The sequence below is a fragment of the Coloeus monedula genome (assembly GCF_965178545.1).
Source record: "Coloeus monedula genome assembly, chromosome: Z".
Lineage (NCBI taxonomy): Eukaryota > Metazoa > Chordata > Aves > Passeriformes > Corvidae > Coloeus > Coloeus monedula.
In genome coordinates, this window is record NC_138822.1 from 18,121,005 (window position 1) to 18,143,012 (window position 22,008).

Here is a 22,008-nt window from a genome sequence, read left to right on the forward strand (position 1 = left end):
GTTCCTCTGCTTAGATGAAATACTGGTTGCAGTTAAAAAGCAAACAGGACCACTCACAATGGACTTTGGGCCTATCAAAATGTGCTTACTTTTCCACTCCTAGAAAATTACAAGACAATGTAATTGCTTACATCCTCAGACTCAAAGACATGACAAATCATTTTGTACTGCCTCTTCCCGTCTTGAGAGGGGTGAGATGCTTCCACATTATCCTGGGAGTTGGAGCGTGGCATTCGCCTACGAGCCATCAAAACAACTATATTTCCTATATCAGCAATGTAAGAAATGGTCCGCAGGGGATGATCCATCATGGTTTCCTGGGGAATAAGAAAACCAACATAAGCAGCTGCTTCAACTAAGTTCTTATTGCACATCTAGTATTACCAGAACACACAAATACCTGTAAGAGCTTTCTCAAGTGAAGTCTGTAATACCTGTTATGCATGAAAGGAGATACCAATAGAAGTCAAGAGCTTCACTTTCCCAAAATAAGACAAAGAGAAAGTTTTACAGGCTTTTTTTTCCTGTGGAAAAGCACATAAAAACCTCAACTGCAGAACCTGCAAATGCTGGGCATATATGTGTAGAGGACTATCAACAAATCATCGCAGCTAAACATTTTGGGCTACTTTGGGCACAGTCAATACTTGGTGCATCGTGACTCATAAGACACGAGCTGACCGCAGATATCTTACTCACAAATTCTAATTATTTCTACAGCCAGACATACCAGAGTAATTGCCTGTATGACATGGTTCTTGACCATGATTTCTGACTAGACGGAAATACAAGAGCCAGCATATTTTGAAAATTGTAACATGTAGGTGAAAGTCTATTCCAGTAGTCTACCCCGACAACGCTGACAAAGGTGTCTGAGTCTATACCTGTGTGTCTGCATTCAGTACTTTTATTCTCTGTGTAGAAATGAAGAGGTCCACTTCAGTCATGGGTTGAGATTCACCTTCTGGAGCCTGCAAATAAATGGATTAGAGTCAAACTAACACATTAGGTAACATACTTACTAATAATGATGTTAGTTCAGGAACAGGGGTGCACTAAGACACAGTCACCAGAACAGCAATGCAAGATAGAGTATTAGACTGCAGAAGCAAAAGATAAACACAAAGATGTGGAAACTATATCATATATGTGAAAGTGAATTGGGTATTGTTAGAAAAAAAAGTTAACCTCATAAAAGCTTGCCTGATATGTTTCCTGATTCAGTAAAATTAATACCTGACTGCAACAGGAACTATATCAAGATTTCTTGAAAAGCAATATGATTCTACCATTTTCTGCATACTATGAATCCCACTTCAAAGAAGGTTTTTGTACAAGCCACAGAAAGGCCTAACAGCATCTCTTGCCTGAGGAATTTCTATATGGGCTAGCAGTGGCTGCCAAGATAAATAGGAAAACCTGTACCACAGGAGGTACTGTTTGAGCTGTTCATAATGCAGTTCTGGTGAGAAGACCTTACAGTAAGACAACATACTCAGCAGTAACCCACTTTAGAAGTTGGATTTTGTTAATAGAAAGCAAACATTTGTAATATTTTTAAAATTACATTTGTTAAAAGATAATTGAAAGCTCCACAAACAAAACTTATTACAAAGATGAGTCAATCTCAGTATATTACTGTATGTATAGACATAAACTTTTTTTTTTGCATCCAGCAATTTGACACCTCTGTGAGTCAAACAAAGCACTCTTACAGAAAGATTTAAAAAAAAAAACAAGTAAAAAAAACCACCAACCCCAAAACACACTTCATTTTAATCCATCATTTTATGAAGTTAAAACCTTTGCCATGTCAGTCCTGATTCTTTAATATGCATTTTCGGTACTCCCTGTAACCATTTGATAAATCCAATCTTTATGCTATTTCTAACATGAAATGGCTAATGATAAGCAACAAAAAATGGCCAATCAGGAAACTGATTTCTGAGATATGTCAACTTGTATGGTGGCTCAGAAATAAATCTGAAAAAACCTTGCTGGATGCAGAAAATAAAACCAGAAAATAAAAAGAAAGGAAAAAACCCTCCCAGAAAACAAAAGAACAAGCATAACATCAAGCTGATGGAGTTTGTACTGCACCTTCTTCCTGCTTTTGGCTAATTTCTGGGCCATCTGCTTAGCATGGAACAAACAAGAGACAGGAGAACAGTTAGAGAAGAACTTACAGAGACTCCAAGTCAAGCAGGAATCTACACACTAATGTCAGGGCTCACAGACTACCAGCTGGTCTAAATTAATCCCTGCTTATATTAATTTCCTCCTTTTCTTCCTAGCTTAAAAAATTATAAAATGTCATGTTTAGCACAGTTAATTTCAGAAATGAAAAGAAACAGCACCAAAAGAGTAAGGAAGAACACAAAAGGATTTTTTTTTCACTTAGGATGTTACTTGCAACAAAGTTATTTTGTATGCATTTGTTTTTGAGGGGTTGGGGGCAGGGGGACGTTTAAGAAATGGAACAGAGCTTCCCCTCACTTACAGCAGTGTAAACCATGAGGTTACTTCTTTTGAAGGCACACCAATGTAAAAGGTGAGAGAAAAATTTTAAGCCTTATTCCAGCTTTTTCAGATCTCATACTTCAATAGACTTCAAAAAAATAACCTCCCTAACACTATGCTACTTTTTCCTGGAAAAACAGAATGATAGAAAGTAACTGCCAGCTTCATTTTCTCCTCCTTCTGAGCAAATAAATCCATGCCAATATTCACAGTGTCGCTGGTCAACAAATTTTCCTGTGATGCCTACACAAAGATATGTCCACACTATCACATTTTTTCAAGGAAGCAGTGGAGCATGTATTTCAGCTCCTGAAACACCTTAAAAGACATTTCTACTAACAACTCAAACAAATATAATTTTTACAGTCTTGCAACCATGAATTCAACCCAATGGTGAACTGAACTTGCAGACCTGCTCACTGAAGGAATGCAATACTCACCAGGCTGGCAGCTATCCCTTTACTTCTAACAGTAACAACCTCTTTGCTAATTAAATTTACTGTGTGCTTGTGGTGGGAAGGAGGCTTATTGTTAAAAACTCCATACAGATTCACCACTATCTACTTCTACTGAGAGCAAATAGGAGGCCTGAATCATAAGACACATCAAACATTTTATATTGATGCTCACAACTTAAATCTGTCAGGTTTTGTCTAAACAAATCAGAAAGCTGCTACTTAAAGTTTAGGCCATGCCGCTTATTTACAAATAGAAATATTCTTAAACAAGCTTTTAGTCATCCTTTTCAAACGAAGAAGTATTTTATAGCCTGATAGGTTATTTTGCAATAGGTGATTGCAAACTATTGCAAAAGCAATTAAAACTGCCTTACACGACAGGCTCTTCCTTACATTACTCTCAATTTAAATTAATACTCAGAAATAATATACTTATCCTGAATAACAGCTGCCTGTCATACAGTGGGCAAGGAGAAGACACTCCTGAGAAAGAGCATTTAAATTGCTTTCCAAAATCAAGCTTTTCTTTCTCACCCTCCCCAAACTTTAGAGTGATGGACCTCCCAAAAGAAGAAAAGCACAGGCCAAAACTAAGAAAAAGTGGGGAAAAAAATCCTTGAGCTATGGCTTTACAGTGTAGAATCAACAATTTATCAAAATACACTATGATGCAATTCACTGAAAATTCTGTTCTTCAAATGGAAGCATATTGAAGAACTACTTTCAAATATTTCATAAAAGTAAGGCAATGATATGGAACAAGCACTTTTAGTAAGTGACATAACACTAAACAGAAATGTCACAAAAGTAGTTATACTCCAAGAATAACAAAAAAATTAGGATAATTCTATGCAAGAATACTTTATTAGACAAATCCTCTTTATCACCACATTATTTTGCTAACTCAAATCAGATTCTCTCTGTACTCCTAGAAGAAAAAAACAAATGGAAAATACCTAATCTACATAATTTTTTTTTTTTTTAATGTACAGAATTCAGGATTTTAATTTAAGGTAAATGAAATATAATTATTTATATAGACACAATTTCCAAAATTACAAAACATTGAAACCCAACAAACATCTGCTTTTGCTACAAAGATGTCATAAGTTTATTTAATCCATTTAGTCTCTACAAAAAATGTTCTGCAACTCAGTGAGCATTGAGGGGACAGTGAGTGTGCAAAAATGTGTGAAATACTAAACTAAGTATCCTCATAAGGGTTCTATCTTAAATCACACTCAGAAATTAAACTAGGTGTTACCTAGAAATGTTCAAATCTGCCACACAGCAAGCTAAAAGTGCCTCCAAGTGAAATATTCCTCACTACATTTGATGGATACCTTCAAAGCAGTGTATCTGTTTTAACTTAGTTAGACTTTACAGAGATGAAGGCCAAGCAAGAAAACAGCCAACTCTTGTACTTTTAACTGAAAAGACAATTCTTTAAAGAAGCATGGAGAATTGTTTTCAAAGTCTGTTCATATTCCAAATGAATGAATATGTGTCTGAAGGCTCTGCTAAAAGGAAGCACTATAGGGATTATTAAATTCAAAAGGTATACACTTATGTGAAGGTATGTGTACATAGGGCTTAAACAAAGCTCTTCACTCCTTTTTAATACTCAACTTCAAGTCTGTGTATTTTAAAACCTCATTCTTAATTCATAAGCTTTGTTTTCTTTAACCATGGAGAAATGCAACAAGTACGACACTCTGTAAACAAACATGAGTAGGGCACAACCTTTGTAGTCACTGTGCAAGCCATAATATACACATCTGGGATAAAGAGTATCTAATGCAGTGATGAACCTGTCATAATGAATTTCCCTCTGAAAACATATAGCTTTAACGACAACCAGCAACAAAACCAGACAAAACCAACCCTAACAAGCTGAAGACCCTAAGGTATCTGAGTTCACTTAGAAGCCGAAAGCAGTACCTGTCCAAGAAGTGTTCAAAGGTATTGTGTACAATACAATATAAGCCAATAATTTTCTGACACCGAGTTTCAGAAAATTAAATATACCAGCTAGGGTTTTTCCAGGTCAACAAGTGCAATCACTTGGGCCTCAAGCCTGAGACAAATATATTATAAGCAAGGATATGCATGCCTGATGATTTATACAGATGCATCAATTATGGGGCTTATGGGTGAAATGCATTAAATAGATTTCTTCTGTTTTGAGGCACAGAAGTGCTGAGGCATAACAGAATACTCAGAAAGAATGGTATTTTGTTAATGAATTTCTACAAAATACATTTAGTATCAAAGAAAGATTCTTTCATCTCACAGGCCCAGTTTGAACCAATTCTGTTTCATTTTTCTCTGCTATATCCCTTCAATCTTTTTCTAATGTGTATTTCTACACAAGCTTTACCTTCTAAGTGCAAACTTCCTACGCAAGCTCAGGTTCGAGTTCCACTTCTGATACCTATTTCCTATGATAGCTGATGTTAATCTTTCCTTTCACCCTTCAGTGATCCAGCCTCACCAAAGCCCTTGTTTCTGTCCCTTCTCTTCCTTACCTGTAGCTTCCTGTCCATTCAAATCAGACAAGTTTTCTAACACACAGCTAAGCATCAGGAAGCAACACAAAGTGACTACTAAACAGAAGGACACAGCCTTATTTGCCCAGAGCAGGAAAAAACCAGACTCTATAAGAAAAACTCTTCACTGCAGGTTTGGGGAGAACCCAGGAAGACCTGCCATGGTCAAAAAAGATGCTGCATACTTTTAAAGAATGCCACTGAATCCAGAGTCTCCAATGAACAAAGATACCATTCTTTTGCAAAAGGCTCAGTAGTTTAAGTTAGTGAAGACTTCTACAGAGATGATGGAGGATAATCTCTAACAGCAAGGCTACATTCCTGCCTTTTCTAAAACATGAGCATGTTAACGAGTTTCAGAGACAAGGTTACAAGAATTTATGCATTTGAACACCAGCAAAATTACAGTTTTTGGATGTTGTCTCAATGGTTCTGGTTGGAGGTTCTGTGTCAAAGTTACACAGAGAGGCTAAACTGAACACATGCCATGAAAAGCACTGGAAGGAATAATAAGAGTAGGAAGCATCAGCTGACCTTAACAGACAATACTACTGGCCTTGCTGATAACCTTCTCTCCTCTTCCTCTCTCTTTTATGTAATTGCACACCAAGTCTGAGTATTACAGCTGACAATGTCATAATAGTAACTTACAGTACAGCAGCACTCCCATTGCATGGCATGGCCTGTACAGAAATCAGTTGGCATTTCTCTTTTTCGAAACAAAATTTGTCAGATTCCAGGGCAAATTATTTTTTCCATACATCTCTGTACCATCACAGGCTTTTTTTTCAAAAACAGCTCACAGCTGTTATGTGTGGAGAAACAAGTAGCCCACAGCAGGGTCAAAAATAACTGCAGTCATTACAAAAGTAGTGGTTCCATTGAGTGCCAAGAAGCAGCTGCAATACTCACTAGTTATTCCCTTAAACTGTTTTCCTTCCACACCCAGATAATATATAACTCTGACCACCACTCCCTTCAGATTCTGGTTTAGTGTACATGGCCCAAGTATTACCAGCGGGAATTAAAATGACCTGGTAACTTCCCCTTATCAGTCTTGCTCCAAAAGCATTATATATACAACTTACTTTGCAGAAAGAAAAGTGAGGCACTTTTCATTCTGAAACTACAGACAATCCCATCTGAAAAAATTACTGCATAAGTAAGAAATTCATACCCACAACCACAGAGCAGCCATACAAAAAGCAGCAGGAATTATTCCTCACCTTGATCCTGCTGACAGCTTCCTGAGCCTGCATCATTCTCACGTTCTTGGATGGAGTTTTATCAGAAAGGAGTTGAGTTGAACCAAGGTAATTGGCAGCAAAAATTATTCCATCAATTAAGTCTTCAGGATCACAAGGTCCAGGAACTGTAACACAGGAAAGCAATCATTGAAGACACTCATGGTGAAACACAGCAAAACAGCAGAACTCTGACATCTTGAACCTGCACATGATGGCTGCAAATCCTTCCCTGAAACACTTCTGTACTAAGTACACCAGTACTTTCAAAGGCACAAAACATCAGACAAATGATCTCAAAATTTCTGGTGGGCTGACCCTGCCCACCAAAGCCCTTCTATCACTCCCCTCCTCAGAAGGGCAGGGCAGAGAAAATATAATAAAAGTCTCACAGGCTAAGACAAGGACAGGGAGAGATCACTCATCAGTTTCTGTCATGGGCAAAAAAGACTCCACTTGTGGAAATTTGTTTAATCTATTACTAATCCAGTCAGAGTAGAATAATGAAACATAAAAACAGATGCTCCAACACCTTCCCCCATCCCTCCCTTCTTCCTGGACTCACTTTTAGTCTCAATTTTCTCTATCTCCTGCACCCAGAAGCACAGGGGAATGGGGAATGGGGGCTGTTGCCAGTTTATCACATGCTGTCTCTAATGTTCCTTCTCCTCATGGGGAAGGGGTCTCACATTCTTCCTCTTTTCCAGAATGGGACACTTCTCATGGGAGACAATCCTTCAGAACAGACTGCTCTGCTGTGGGTTCCCTATGGGGTCACAAGTCCTGCCAGAAAACTTGCTCCAGGTGGGCTCCTTTCTCCACATATCCTGCAAAGAGCCTGCTCCAGCCTGGGACTTCCACAGGATCATAGCCTGCTTTTTTTGGGCATCCACATGATCTGGCATGGGGTGCTCCAGGGGCTGCTTGTAGGTATGTGTTTCACTGCAGAGCTCTGTTACCTGCAGGGGCATAGCTTCCTCACCATGGTCTTCACCATGGGCTGCATGGGAATCTCTGCTCTGGCACCTGGAGCAACTCCAGTCCATGCTACTCCACTGACCTTGTCTTCAAATATGTTTCTTTTACACACTCCCTGCCCTTTCTTCTCTGGCTGCAGTTGCTGTGGTGCAGAGTTACTTCCCCCTTCTTAAATATAATATCCCAGAGGCACTGTCACTGATGGGCTCAGCATTGGCCAGTGGCGAGCCTGTCTTGGAGCCGGCTGGCACTGACTGTTGGACAGGCAGGAAGCTTCCAGCTGCTTCTCATAGAAGACACTCTTGTAGCCACCCCACTACCAAAACCCTGCTACACAAACCCAGTACAACATCTCTCCAGCAAAAGCTACAATTGTTAATCCAGCCTGTTTCTCACAATAGATCATTCTTTCGTGGGTAGGGATCAGCTTGGAGCAAAATAAGCTATGGCTTTTTCACTGTGATAAAGGGACAGACACAGTTACTCACCTTGCTCCTCACCCACCAAACCCAGCCTTGCAATTCTAAGACCTACAGTCACAACCAGAAAGAGGAAAGGTGCAGTTTGATAGCAGCCATCAGCATCTTTCACACTTGTGCATTAACCACACTTGGTGCAACAGGCAGAACAACCTCCCTGGGAATGCTCTACACATATCGCACGTCTCCCCTTAACAAGAAGATAGATTACCTATTAAGTAAAACATTTTTATGTCACAGACCTTTAAAAATAGTAGTCCTAACAACGATATTGTGGTAAAGTACTGAGTTAAATAAAAATGTTGTTAAATACACAGAGCACGGGCTCTCTTGATGGCAAAGTAACTCTTAGTCCACAGATTCTTAGAGATCTGACACCCATCAGCTTCTGTGGAAAGTGACAGAGTGCAAAGTGTTCATTATCTAGCAATGCAAATCCTTACAAAGCAGCATTTATGATTTGTAAGATTTTTGGTGTTTGGCAACTGTATCTAAAAATTTTATACATGAAAATGTTCCCTTTTGACACCATGTTAAAATTGTCGTGATCCAAAAGGGAGCCTGGTTAGCTAAGAAACTTCTTGTTCTTAGAAGTAAGGAAAACCAATTGTTGTTCAAGACAAGTGAGAATACAAATCATATTAAAGAATGCTCATGGTAAGCATGTTCACATTTTACCACAAAACACCCCTGTGCTTATGTTTATCTTTCTTTTTTCCTCTAAAAAAAAAAATCAAGGGGTATCTTGAGCTATAAGGTGATGGGGCTTTAAGTTTCAAATTACTCAGAACGCCAATTTTGTTCTAACGACAACATATGAGACTAAGAACCCCTCAGAAATAGCATGGGTAGCTTTAGCCCCAAGGAAAAGCAAGTCATTTTTATGATTGAAATAACAAAGATAGAGCTGGAGATAAATATTGCACTGAAACTATACACACAGACAGAAACAATGTATAAATTTTGTGAGCAGGCTTCTTTATCATTTCTTTAAATGCAAAAATTTATGACTAGAAATTTTAAGATGCTCATCTCCAATGTGCAGTTTGCTCAAGAAGTACGTTATCTGGAAAATTCTCAAATTGAACAAGTCATTTGCAAGCACATGACCTAAAGAAACTGAGTTACTTCCTTAGGGAAATGCATGCATCTGGAAGTACTACATATTTACACACTTTTCCAGTCCAGAAATCATACAGCATTTTAAGTGTTGCTATTTATTACTCTACGCATCAAGGCCTTTTCACCCCTTCCACCACTTTACTATAAAGGGTGCAAAACATTTTTTAGTACAATTTCTGATCAAAAAGAAAAAAAAAATAGATGGGCAAAGGTGAAGGTAAGACTCCAAGAAAGAGGCATATTAAACCCAAAAAAATGTACGTGGTCCAACTGCATCAGAGGTGAACGCACAGACAACGCTGCTTTTTGGAAGACCTCCTCCATTTATTATCTCTGACAATAAAACTATTACCCCCAATGAAAGCACAGCGTAGGTGCTGGCAAATTCTTCCTGAAGTGCTGGTGCATGAAAATGGAGCATTTGCAATTTTAAGGAATTTTGTGCTGGATCAAGAACCAAGAAAATTTTAGTTTACAATTTATTTTTTTTCCTAAGCAGGAGAGGATTCATTTTAAAAGCCCTTGATAGACAGGACTACCAATAGGAGATTAATTTAAATTCTAAGAGAGATCCTTCACTGTTGCAAAATTCCAATGCTTAGCTATGGACTAACTGACATTCTGGCCAGAGACTCCAAAACATGCAGCTTATACTCTTAAGACTAAAACAATGATCAATTTGCAGTCTAAACAAAATGTTCACATAATCAATTAAACATAGCACACTGTAAAGCAATCCAAGGAGTTACAAGGCAGTCCAAATAAAGTATTACATCAACTGTATTTCTAACATTTCATCAAGCACATGGAACAACCACTGTCTGGGAAAAAGCATAAAAAACAAATGAAACCTCTATTTTCTGCTTCTGTCATAACCGCACACAACTTGCATTCTTCCTGCAGTATACACAGGATGCATACTCATAAAAAAGGCAACGGCACTTCATGTGGCAGGCAACTTGCTTTTTCACACTGTTCTGAAAAACTTCAGCACTACTGCAACCTTAACTCTAAGATGGGAAGCAGTATTTAATTAGAGGAAAGTAGCTGTTAATCAAAGCAGATTTTCACTGGCAGGCCTGCCAATAAATCCAGCCGAGATTGGACTGAACCTGCCAATTGAAATCAGTGCTGGACAGAGCACTACAGTCTACTTGATTAGCCTATTTTCCTTATCCACACACATTCTTTTATGTTGTGTAAAAAACAACAACAATAAAAAAGTAGTGTTTTAAGTGATACTGAGGAAAGAAACCAGCAGAACTGACAATATGAATGAAACACTAAAAAAACTAAAATCTCCATGTTTCCAAATTTCTGAAAGAGCACAATAAGATTTAGCTCAGGTTTAAAATTAGACACAATTTAGTCTAAATCATTACACCCAACCCTAGCACCTTTTCTATTCAGCAAATTAAAATAAAATTTTATACATTATAAATACAGGGGGGTTTTTGATATGAAAAAACATTTAGAAACTGTAGAACTATCTTACCTTCAACATACGTTGGAAATGAAGCCAAGTTTTTTCTGGACTGTAATTAAAAGACAAAAAGGATTTCAAACAGAACATAGCATGCACAAATATGCATTAAAAAGTTCTCCGTGCCAAAAAACTCCCAAACTTAAATCAGCCATAGTTATTAGTAAAGGTAGAATACCACTTATTACTATTTATATTTAGTATTTTCACAATATATGTTAATATTAATATATAATATATATAGATATATAAAATATATTTAGTATGTTTCAAAATCTAAGCACCCAGTAAATTCAATGTATTCCATTTGTGTCTATCTAGAGAATATGCTAAGACCAGACTTCACTTAGTTGTTCATGTTCACTAGTGCATTAATTCTCTATCAATAGGTGCTCTACTTTTAATAATCAAGAAATACGCAGAAAAGTACATAATACCTCAAAGATGCTGGATCTTCCAACTACAAATAAATACATGCAGGAATATGAAAATTTTAGTATACTGTTATAATTCATGACTGAAACTATCATTAACAAAATGCAGTTATTCATTAGGAATGGTTTTAGATGTATCACTCACATTAACAGAGCCTACAAAAAGCTTTCTAGATTTTAACAGGTTAGGGAGCAACCTGTACTCCGTGGGATAACTCTATTCACCATGACCTCACCACCAATTATGCTTACACTGTATCAAGCACGAAAACACATTTGGTGGCTCCAATTACACCAATAGTGAAGAAATAAACAGAATCTTGACTTGTGCATGTAAATACACACACTAAAGTAATACCATACATCCTACTGGTATTTTCTGTGAAAGGCTATGAGACTAACCCTTCAGACAAGTGAAAACTACAAGTTTCAGTGAGTATGATTCATCACTTTGTTCTAATCAATAACATAAACCACACAGAAAAATTTATCAAACAAAATTCTGTGTGGCACTATATAATTGGTACTGAAATCACCTGCTGCTACCATAGGCAGGTAAGACTTCTGGATAGTTAATGAATCCATAGCGGATTGTACTAGCAGTAACTCCTCCAATGACCAACAGAATAACTGAATAGAACTCCTCCAATGATTAAAGAGAATTTAATAATTCTATTAAAAGAAAATCTATACACATGATCAGGATAATGCATAAAATCGTCAATAATTTTCAGTGTATCTCCAAATTATATACATGGAAATATATGCCAAATTATTTTCCTTTATGACAGGCAACTTACCAGGGTCTGTGTGTTAGTGGAAAAAACAGGTAAAACTAGAAAGGTAATAGTTAAGTAACAGGTTGACTGACTAACCCCAAGGAGAATTTGACTTTGTAAGAAATGGAAAATTGGTGTAACAAGTAATATCTTGCAATCAATGATGCATGTCTTGCTATAAAATAAAATGTGTGAATTAAAAACAAAATGCATGTGACAGACAGCTGAGTCTGTGCGGCTGTAAGTTCTTTTCCCTCCCTATGAAAACTGCTAAGTTGTGTCGTGCCAAGAAACCTGTCCATCAGATACTGTGCAAGCATCAATAAATATGTCAATAATCAATGATCTGCTACAATCAATGATCTGCTACTGCCAACACATTTAAGCTGCTGTGAGGACACTGATGTGCCTTTTCACATCTGTAGGTCTTTCACCTCTTCAGACAAATGTTCCTACCGAACCACCTATCCATATAGACTCCAACAACTTTGTAATATTTGCTGACGTAGTGCTAACAGGGAGATCCAAACACTGGGCTCTGACAGGCACAGAGGTCAAATCCCTGACACAGCAGGGGCAGCAGAGGCAGCTCACATATGTAAGTACTTTACAAAGTACTTATTTCTTTTTAAGCAGTGAACAAAGTCTATGATAATGACTTAGCAACTAGAATAGTAAAGTAACAGGTAAAGTTACCAATAGATGGAAGCCTACACCTTTTAATTTTACTTATCCATGAATAATGAAATATCAAGATCATTAATATTTTATTACTTTCAATAATCTCACTGCCATCCAGTATTATAAATTTATATTTAATAAAAAACTTTCTCTAAGACCTAAAAATAAAAAAGAGATGAGGCTGTTTTATCACTTTTATTCTTCCGTTAGAAGTAGTAAAGCAGGAATTATTCCCCATCTGAGGGAAACTAATAGCCCAACACATCCTACAGTCAAACCTGGTTTACAACCACTGTCACTGTGTGTAAGCACATCCTAACAAATTTAAATCAGCAGTGTTTTGTTTTTCTTCCTTTGGGTAAATTTCTTATATCTAAAAATTGCTAAAATATAGAATATATAGACAAAGTCTGTAGTGAAAAATGCTTAAGGCTTTAATAAGCTAACAGTGATGCAGATGAAAACTTAAAGGCATGATTTGAAACTTCAGAACATGAAAAATTATGTGTTTCTTTTGAAATTTTAAATTATTTTCTAAATGTAAATACAGACTGATACAACTATGTACATGTTGCAAGCTTTCTTATCTCTTGATAATTGCAAAAGTAAAAAGGAAAGAATGGATTATTTAATTAGTGTTTCAATTTTAATCCACTTATAGTAGATCAGGTTTTCAATATTGGAAGATAACTCATGCATTGCTATCAGTAACAATATGGTATTTTGTTATGGTAGTTTCTAGATTGTTTTCAAGTTTATAAAAAAATAAGAAGCAAATAAATGAAATATTTGCAGATTCTTCTGTTTACAGAACCTGCCATTCTATACTAATCCAAATACTTCTTATGTCAAATGATTTTCTTTTCACACTACGAGCAGTTCTATTCACACTTATCTTGTTTTGGTGGAGCTACTGCCGTCTAAAGCACTACCAGGTGAGGGGGAAAAAAATTCAAAGTATGTAGCTGTATTCTGAGGAGTCTGGAGTCAGGAATTGAATTCTCACTTTGAATCACTTGCAGGCTGGTTTCTACAATGACAAAATATTAAGGGGTGTAATTTATTACATAATTAATTTAAATTGAAGCACTTTTTCATTTGGCTGAGAAATACACTTTCTTTGTGGGGGCAAAAAGGGAAAGGGCTTCTTTGTGTTGTCTCTGCTACAGAGGGGATGTTGGCTGTTTGGTAAATCAGTACCTTGCAGCCTGTTGAACAAATTTAGTGACAGCTGAACAGAGTCAGAAATGCCAGGACAAAGAGTTTTCAGTATGTTAGATAGTCAGTAAGATAGCCAGCCAAGCAAAAGGTGAAGAAGCATAAGGAAAAAAAAGAAGAAAAGGGATTGCACAGGTACAAGGGAGCAAGGAAAATTAAAAGGCATAAGCAGCATGAACAAAACTGGCTTTTAAAAAGATTTAACTTTACCTCTTTATTAATGGAAGCCTCTGCTGTACTGCAGACCTCCTGCTGATGTTGCCTACTTGTTGATTCAGCACCTCGAGGTGAAGAGGAATCTGGAGATGGAGACTAGACATGACAAGAAAATCAAATAATATTTTGAGTGCCCGATGTATAAATTATTCTTTCACATTCTACATCCTACGCTCTGACATTCTAAGAAAGAAAAGGTAAAGCCACTTAGGAGTAAGCTCTGATGGGAGACAAGTGGACTGACCTTAAGCAGCACACAGGGATTCAGGTAAAGTCTATTTAGCTGTCTAATTGGGAAAAGTGAAGAAAAGACTGAAATTTCCCCATAAGCACACATGCCCTCAGGTATAATTAACCTGAGGTGCTAAACTAACCTAATCTGAGCAGAGAAAGGCTGCAGTGCTTGTCCATAAATGTTATTCCATCATCTTAGAAAACAACTTTTATAAACTGTGCAGAGTAATATTGGTGTATTCAAGAATTTATTAATATATTCATTGACAATTCAATACCAGTGTCATCAAGGACTGGGATTCCTCATTCTAGATACAGTAAAAACTTGTATTTCATATTCATAATATTCATAATATTCAAAGTTCATGTTATGAGCTTGCTACCTGCTCTTTAGATCAGATTTCCTCATTCTTCTCCTTTTCCCATAAACAATTCAGTGAAACAACCGTCTATGTGATTCATCAGCAAGTATCTTGATAAAGGGGAAGAATGTTCTAGGAAAGGATGTTCTAATCATAGCCAATTCCTAATGAATGCTGGTGATGCAAAAAAGCTGTAGCAAGGTATCTAAAGTACAGAGCAGGGGCCCTGGTATGAGGGTGTGACACAAGAACACAGAATGTGGAATTAATGAAGGTGAATGAGAAATGAGAGAGACCACAAAGCTTTAACCCAGAAGGTATTTTTGGAGTCAGATTTTAAGGAGATACCTACAAAACATGTCTGCACAAGCCAAAATGTGAATCCTCAAAAGGGAAGTTTAGAATTTAGCTACAGTTGGGTATTTAGTCTAACAGACCTGGTATTCTACAGTCTTCTTTGACACAGGAAGAGAAGAGCCCTAGCTCTGACAGCTCAGCAGTTCACCACTGATAACAAAACAGTCAAATGCTATTCTTATCTTTTCATAAACAATATGACATAGCTTTTCTCTGAGCTAATGAGTCATACCAGAAAAGGGATAAATTTCCAGCGGTCTGAGCTGGCAGCAGGCTCCACCCCCATGCTCTGCATCTACTGCAGCTGAAAAATTCAATTCCATGAAATAGTCTACAAAAAAACCCACATAACCAAAAGCAAACCAAGAACAACAACTAAAAAACCAAACATCTAAGTTTCTCTTAGCTTCCCTTAAATATGAAATGAAACAAGAAAAGAAAACTCCCTTTTCTACTTCCTTCTCTTTACACTCATTCCTCTGTCTATCTCAGATAATAACTAAGCATTAAAATTATAGTTAACTAATAAAGATTTCCAAAGAGCCAAGAAGCAATTCTTTACAGGTATCTCCTGGGTTAAAGAGCAGTCCCTGCATCCCCCTGTATTTTGAATCACAACTGCAAGACAAAAGAAGATACATCTGTGAAACTATCCCTAGAACACTGGCATCTGGTTGCCCCATCAGACTGAAGACCTGCTTGCTGCAGAGAGCGTAAGAGCAGGGGCTGTGGGAGAGATACAGGCTCCCTTGACTTGCTGGATAAGTACCAGTCAATAGTGCCACAATGATGCAACTGCACACATGGCAACTCCTATTTATGTATGAAGAATTTTCATAGTGCTCACATTCTTATAGTTATGCAGTATTGCTGTATTAGGAATAAATTTAGAAGGTACATAATACTATCAAACCCAATAATGACATCTAGACATTGTAGGATTGAGCTTTAAACAACAGACAAAAAATCAACTTAGGCATCAAATGTGTACCTGCACACACAAAAAAGTGCTCTTTACAATGGCTGAAAACCTTCATATTCACACACTTAAGGATAAAGATTGTTTCATTTAAACCAGACAATTAGCATTAAGAAATTCTGCATCATTTGAAATGTACTAACAGTTACTCCATTAGCACTATAAGTGCCTTTATTAAGGTATTTTCATCTATGAAGTATCAGAACTAAATTATTACATGGCTTTCTGTGTGCTCTGTTTCAATGTCTGCTCAAATATTTTTGGGAACAAAACCCCCGAACAACAAACTACCCCCCCCCCAAGATCAAATGAAGAACCAAAACTACTGAACCCAAATATCAAACATCTTACCAAGTCTGTTGCCTAACATGACATGAAAACTGTCCTTGAAAACATATTTTTAGAGGTATCATATATAATGTACAAGGAAAGAATGCAGTCACAGCAGTAACAAGAAATATTTTGATGGATCATAGTGGATAGATAATTTGCATATCTGCTCTAAACAAAGTCTAAATAAAGGCTTAGTGACTGTTTCACTGTCATTTGTCATTAACAAAACAAGTTTTAGAAGCCTAACAAAGTTGTTGTCAGAACAAACACAGTACAGTCACATGAAGCATGCTGTTATTAAGTACAGAGGTCTATCAAAGGAATTAGAGGTTTTTTTTTTTTTTTGGTGCAGCAATAAAAAGTGATAGCTACATCTTTTTCTCTTGAATATCTACTTACATTTTTCTTACGATACTCAGTCTGGTACATCCAAAAATTCTCCATCTCAATTTTGGCGTTGTTTGACTCTAACTAACATGCAACCCATTCCACCTGAGGAACCTTCCTTGCTCTTGTGCAGAGGGATTTAGTAACAGAACTTGTAAAAGGAGAGGCTTGTGTTGCATCTAACCTATTCAGGTCAATCCAGCTGTTTCCTATACAGTTCACAAAGAGACATGTAACTGACACTGAAACACCTTCAAATACAATCACTTGCTCTTGCTTTATAAAAGCAGTGTTGCTTTATGTGCTTTTAGCACCAGATCATTTGAAGAGAATATAGCTTGTGGGTCACATAGTCACACACAAGGCTAGGACAGAGGGGATTAAATCATAGTATCATAGAGTCATAGAATCTTTTGTGTTGGAAGAATCCTTAAAGATGATCTAAATTTTACTGTCCCTGCCATGGACAGGGACACTTTCCACTAGAATGGGCTGCCCAAAGCTCCATCCAGCCTGGCCTTGAACACTTCCAGGGATGCGGCACCTGGGAAAACTGTACCAGTGCCTCACCACCCCCACGGTAAAGATTTTTTTCCTTGTATCTAATCTAGACCTACTCTCTGTCAATTTGAAGCTGTTCCCCCTTGTCCTGTCACTACAGGCTCTTGTATAAAGTTTTTCACTGACTAGTATCCTCAAGTCCTTATCTGCAGAGCTGCTCTCAACAACTTCTTTTGTCAGTTTATGTTTGGGATTGCCCTGGCCTATGTACAGGACCTTGCACTTGGCCTTGTTGAATTTCATGAGGTTCTCGCAGGTCAGGTCCTCCTCTCAAGCCTACCCAGGTCTCTCTGCAGCATGTTGACCACACTGCTCAGCTTGGTGGTGCTGGCAAACTTGTCAAGGGTGCCCTCAATCCCACTGCCAATGTTGCTGACAAAGATGTTAAACAGCATTGGTCATTTTTTGTTTTTAAAAAAATAGTTTATTCAGAGCTTTTTTACAGTATCATATGAGTGGACTAATCAACAAATGCTTCAGTAATTCAAGATTCACTTAGACAGTAGGGAATTACTTATTTGACACTAACATCTACCTACAGTTATTGTGGCAGAGAAATGGCAAAGTCTCCTCGTACATCAGCTCAGGAGACAATCGGATGAAGCAAGGCTTTTTTTTTTTCTTTTTTTATTTTAGAGATGTCTTCTGAAAAGAAGCCATACACATTAGGAAAAGATCAAAGCATTATGGAATCTTCAGGTCCAACATACAAGTATAGTCAGATGCACTCTATCACAAGAACTGCCCATATCGGCATAACTATGGTAGTAAATCTCCCTGGTTTTAGGGCAACTATGTAATGGCAGTGTCCTCTGCCATGTACAGCTCAAATTCTGTTCACTAAAACATAGACTGAGACAGGTTTTCGGTTTGGCATAAAGATCCATAAAGAATGAAGCTGAAAGCTAATGATTATTGGTTGTCTTTGTTGAAAATTCGTTTTAAGTATAGTGCTAAAAATGGTGGGCTTGAAAAAAATAGTACCAACTTTGCACTTTACACACACTTGCACAGTGTGGCACAATCTACGCAATTTAATTTATAATTTTGACATATGGATGAAACTTAACTTTTTACTGTAGTTCTAGTATAACTACCTCTGCACATACCCCAAACACTTACCCATCAGTTTGCTGCGTGGTCCAGGACCTGTCCCCTGTCAGGTTGTGCATACATGATAGGACAAGGTGACCTGAGACAAAGTTACTGACTGAACTGCTCATTCAGAACAACACATTTGATTAACTGCTATAGGACTTCTCCGTAACAGGAATTTCAGGCAGCCTAAAGAGATTCCTCCAAAAGGCTCCTCCTGCGCCCAAGACAACTGATACGCATCATTCATCATTTTAACTACCACCATGGGTAGTCAGCACCCAAAGTGAGGGGCTCTGTCAACAGGCAGCTGTTGGGTCAGGACTTTGACTGATCCAAGAGCTGACTTGTGCAGTTGCTGCGGCAGAAACAACCAATTAGCTTATGGGTGAGACACTTGCTATTAGACAACACAAATTATTCCTGCCTGTGCAGGGAAGGTCATGTGGAACAGTCTTATGTGGTTTGTACGTAGCTAAACAACAGCAATGGACCACACATGCTGGAGTGATCACACAGGATCCCAGACCAACTGTATCTAAGAAGAAATGCACTTTGGGAAGTCTTGGCTTGGGGAATTTCCCCTGATCCAGGTAATGACATCCTGCAAAGACAGAGCGTCCTGTCACCTGCCACCATCTGGACAATGACAAACAATCCATTTGAGAGATCTGACTCAGTGCTGGCTGCTTCTCTGAGTATGGACTTCCTTATCCATACTTTCACTTCAACTTCCAGTAACAATGCAGTTTTATGTGTTAGTCTGAAAAAATCACTGTGGATTCCTCCTGTGTGTTCAAAAGATTTTAACTACAGCAAGTGCTGTTTTAGTTTTCAATAGCACAGAAAAAATCACTTGAAGTTACTTTCATCTTTCAATAATTTAAAAATGTAATCAAACAAAAAAATATTCAATGGGTAATTTATACAGTGCTCACCCTAATTTAAAAGCCAGTAACTCATCTGGGAGTGTTTGCCTTCAAGTAGACTAATTGCTAAATTTAAGCTTTCTTCTGTGTGATTGATGAATAAAACACTTTTTGTTTTGGTCGGTTCTTCAGTGATTTTTGGTTTGGGGCATTTGGGGCTTTTTCTTCCTGTGTAAACTTAAGTCTGCAGTCTCTCATAAATGATGGAAAGCTGACCTGTAGTCTGTGTGCGCAACCAACAGTTTCAAAAGATCTGCTCAGAAAAAAACTCATCAATATACTATCAATAAAAACTCATCTTTATTTTAATTGTCTCCTTTCTCTCTTTTTCCCCCTTAGTTCATTTATTACTAAAGCCTGCTTTATTATTTAAGAGACTTCTCTATTGCCTTTTAATAATACATTACTCCTGCTGTGGAAAAAGTGAAGCAAATTCATCTCCATGAAAACACTGAGGTATCAGAACTGAGAAAATCCTGCAACTGAGAATGCAAGGGTTGAAATAAAATATACATGACCAAAAAGAACAGAGAAGCGAAACAATGCAGCTCTGTTCTGTTCCACCTGGAAGACTTGTCTTCAGCTCTCAATTTCTGCTTCACAAATCTAAACCACCCGTATACGTGGGTTTACTTTGTATTAGGGTTTATTCTAACATCACACCACCTCAAATGTCTGCAGAGGAACAGAGACTATAAACACCAGTGACAGGGCTTTGCAAAACCAAAAATCTTGACAAGCAGGAATAAACCATGTCCTGCAGGTCACCAAACCCGGCTATCAGATCTGTAGCCCCATGGATAACTCAACAGACTCAGAAAAAAATCATAGTAATGAGTTCTTAAATGGAGAATTTCTACCTCCAAACCACTGCTTTCTCCTGATTATGGCAGAATTAAAGCAGGCAGCCTGCTTCTAAGCTGTTCAATTCACGGCCCAAAAAATTCTGCTTGACTTTTTGAGCCTTTCAGTGCTTTTCTCAGTAGGTTTTTGTACTTCCACAACTAAGCAAGCCACTCTTCTCAAAGCTCTGTAACAAAGATAGTTGTTATCCATACAGTTTAAACACCAGGATACTTAATTGCATTTTGAATTATCTACTACACAAAACTATTATCCTCTCCACTTGAACATGTGGATCAACATTCATCCTCAAATTCAGACCTATGTGCTGCATGTCTTCTATTCAGACCTTTAAACACCGCAATTTCTGTGCTTGGCTAGGCACATTCACAGCAGGGGAATCCGACAGGTAAGAATGGTGAGCAAGAGCTACCTAAATGGGGTATGGGCTTACCCTTCCAGTGAGGTAACTGCATGCATCTAGTCTACAGGGTCTCCCACTCCACTGCTCTTGGGCACAGGTCTACCACAAGGTCAATGCTTAAACTTTTCCATAGCTCCAGCTACAAACTTTATTCAGTATGAGGGAAAGGCTGAGAGAATTGGGATTTTTCAGCCTGGGAAAGAGAAAAGGCCTTGGGTGACCTTACTGCAGCCTTCCAGTACCTGAAGGGTGCCTAAATGAAAGCTGGAGAGAGACTATATACAAGAGCATGCAGTGACAGGACAAGGGGGAATGGCTTCAAACTCAAAGAGGGCAGGTAGAGATTAGACATTAGGAAGAAATTCTTTACTGTGATGGTGGTGAGGCAGTGGAACAGGTTGCCCACATAACATGTGGCTGCCTCATCCCTGGAAGTGTTCAAGGCCAGGCTGGATGGGGTTCTGATCAACCTGGTCGAGGGGCAAGTGTCCGGGCCCAAGGCAGGGTAGTTGGAACTAGATGATATTTAAGGTCCCTTCCAACCCAAGCCATTCTATGATTCCATGATTTTATGGGTGAACAAAATCTCTCCATTTCACACTCAGAAAACACAATCTAACTGCAGTTCCACAGCCTTTTCTATCAGGGGTCAGTTTCCTGATGCCACACTTCTTGCAGCTGTGCAGCTCTAACTGGTATTATATTTAAAAAAGAGATCCTCACAAGGCCATAGCCAAGTGATGGTCTGCTTTGGTTTAAAACATTTTCTGATAAACAGACTTTGGAAATATATGTCAATTGTACCAATCTCAAGTGTGTGGCAAATTTTAAAAAAGACTCTTACTGCCTTTATTCGAAAGACACTGAGGATTTTTCAGCTTTTATCAAATACACAAGTACACCACCTTCCCCACAAACTCACTGTCAAGACCACCTCTGATTCAAGTGGAAGCATGCATCACTACACCAGGCTGCACAAAGCACAAGGCAGCTAGCAGTCTCCATTGTTAAATATTAAACAGATACCTCTTTAAACTATTTATTTATTCACAGATATCTGTATCCTGCCTTCTACATCACAGGGCTACTAGAGTTTATTACAGCAGAATTGTCCATGGGCAGTGAGCAATTTACTTTTCTCATACACCTTACCAAACACTTCTTTTGAGGGGAAATATCCAGGAATGACTCATAATCCTGGCAGATTAACCTGTGAATAAAACTGGAATCAGGACATCTTAAGTACACACAGATACAGTGATCTGTACCTTTCTCACCATCACAGTCATTGCATATCTTTCCTAACAGTCCCAAACTATACCCAGCTGCAGGTTAGCTGAATA

The 22,008-nt window shown here is 38.0% G+C and overlaps 1 protein-coding gene across 1 annotated transcript in view; it reads right to left on the bottom strand.

The window, feature by feature from the left end:
* The window catches only part of APBA1 (amyloid beta precursor protein binding family A member 1), a gene marked incomplete at its 3' end in the record, with an annotated part of 88,771 nt that overhangs the window by 14,793 nt on the left and 51,970 nt on the right, over positions 1-22,008 (bottom strand). The window contains exons 3-8 of the mRNA XM_082301180.1: positions 14,156-14,257; positions 10,846-10,885; positions 6,754-6,899; positions 2,101-2,133; positions 885-971; positions 132-317 (exon numbers count right to left, since the gene is read on the bottom strand). Of these exons, the coding sequence (XP_082157306.1) occupies positions 132-317; positions 885-971; positions 2,101-2,133; positions 6,754-6,899; positions 10,846-10,885; positions 14,156-14,257 (594 nt within the window). The remainder of the gene's footprint in view (positions 1-131; positions 318-884; positions 972-2,100; positions 2,134-6,753; positions 6,900-10,845; positions 10,886-14,155; positions 14,258-22,008) is intronic.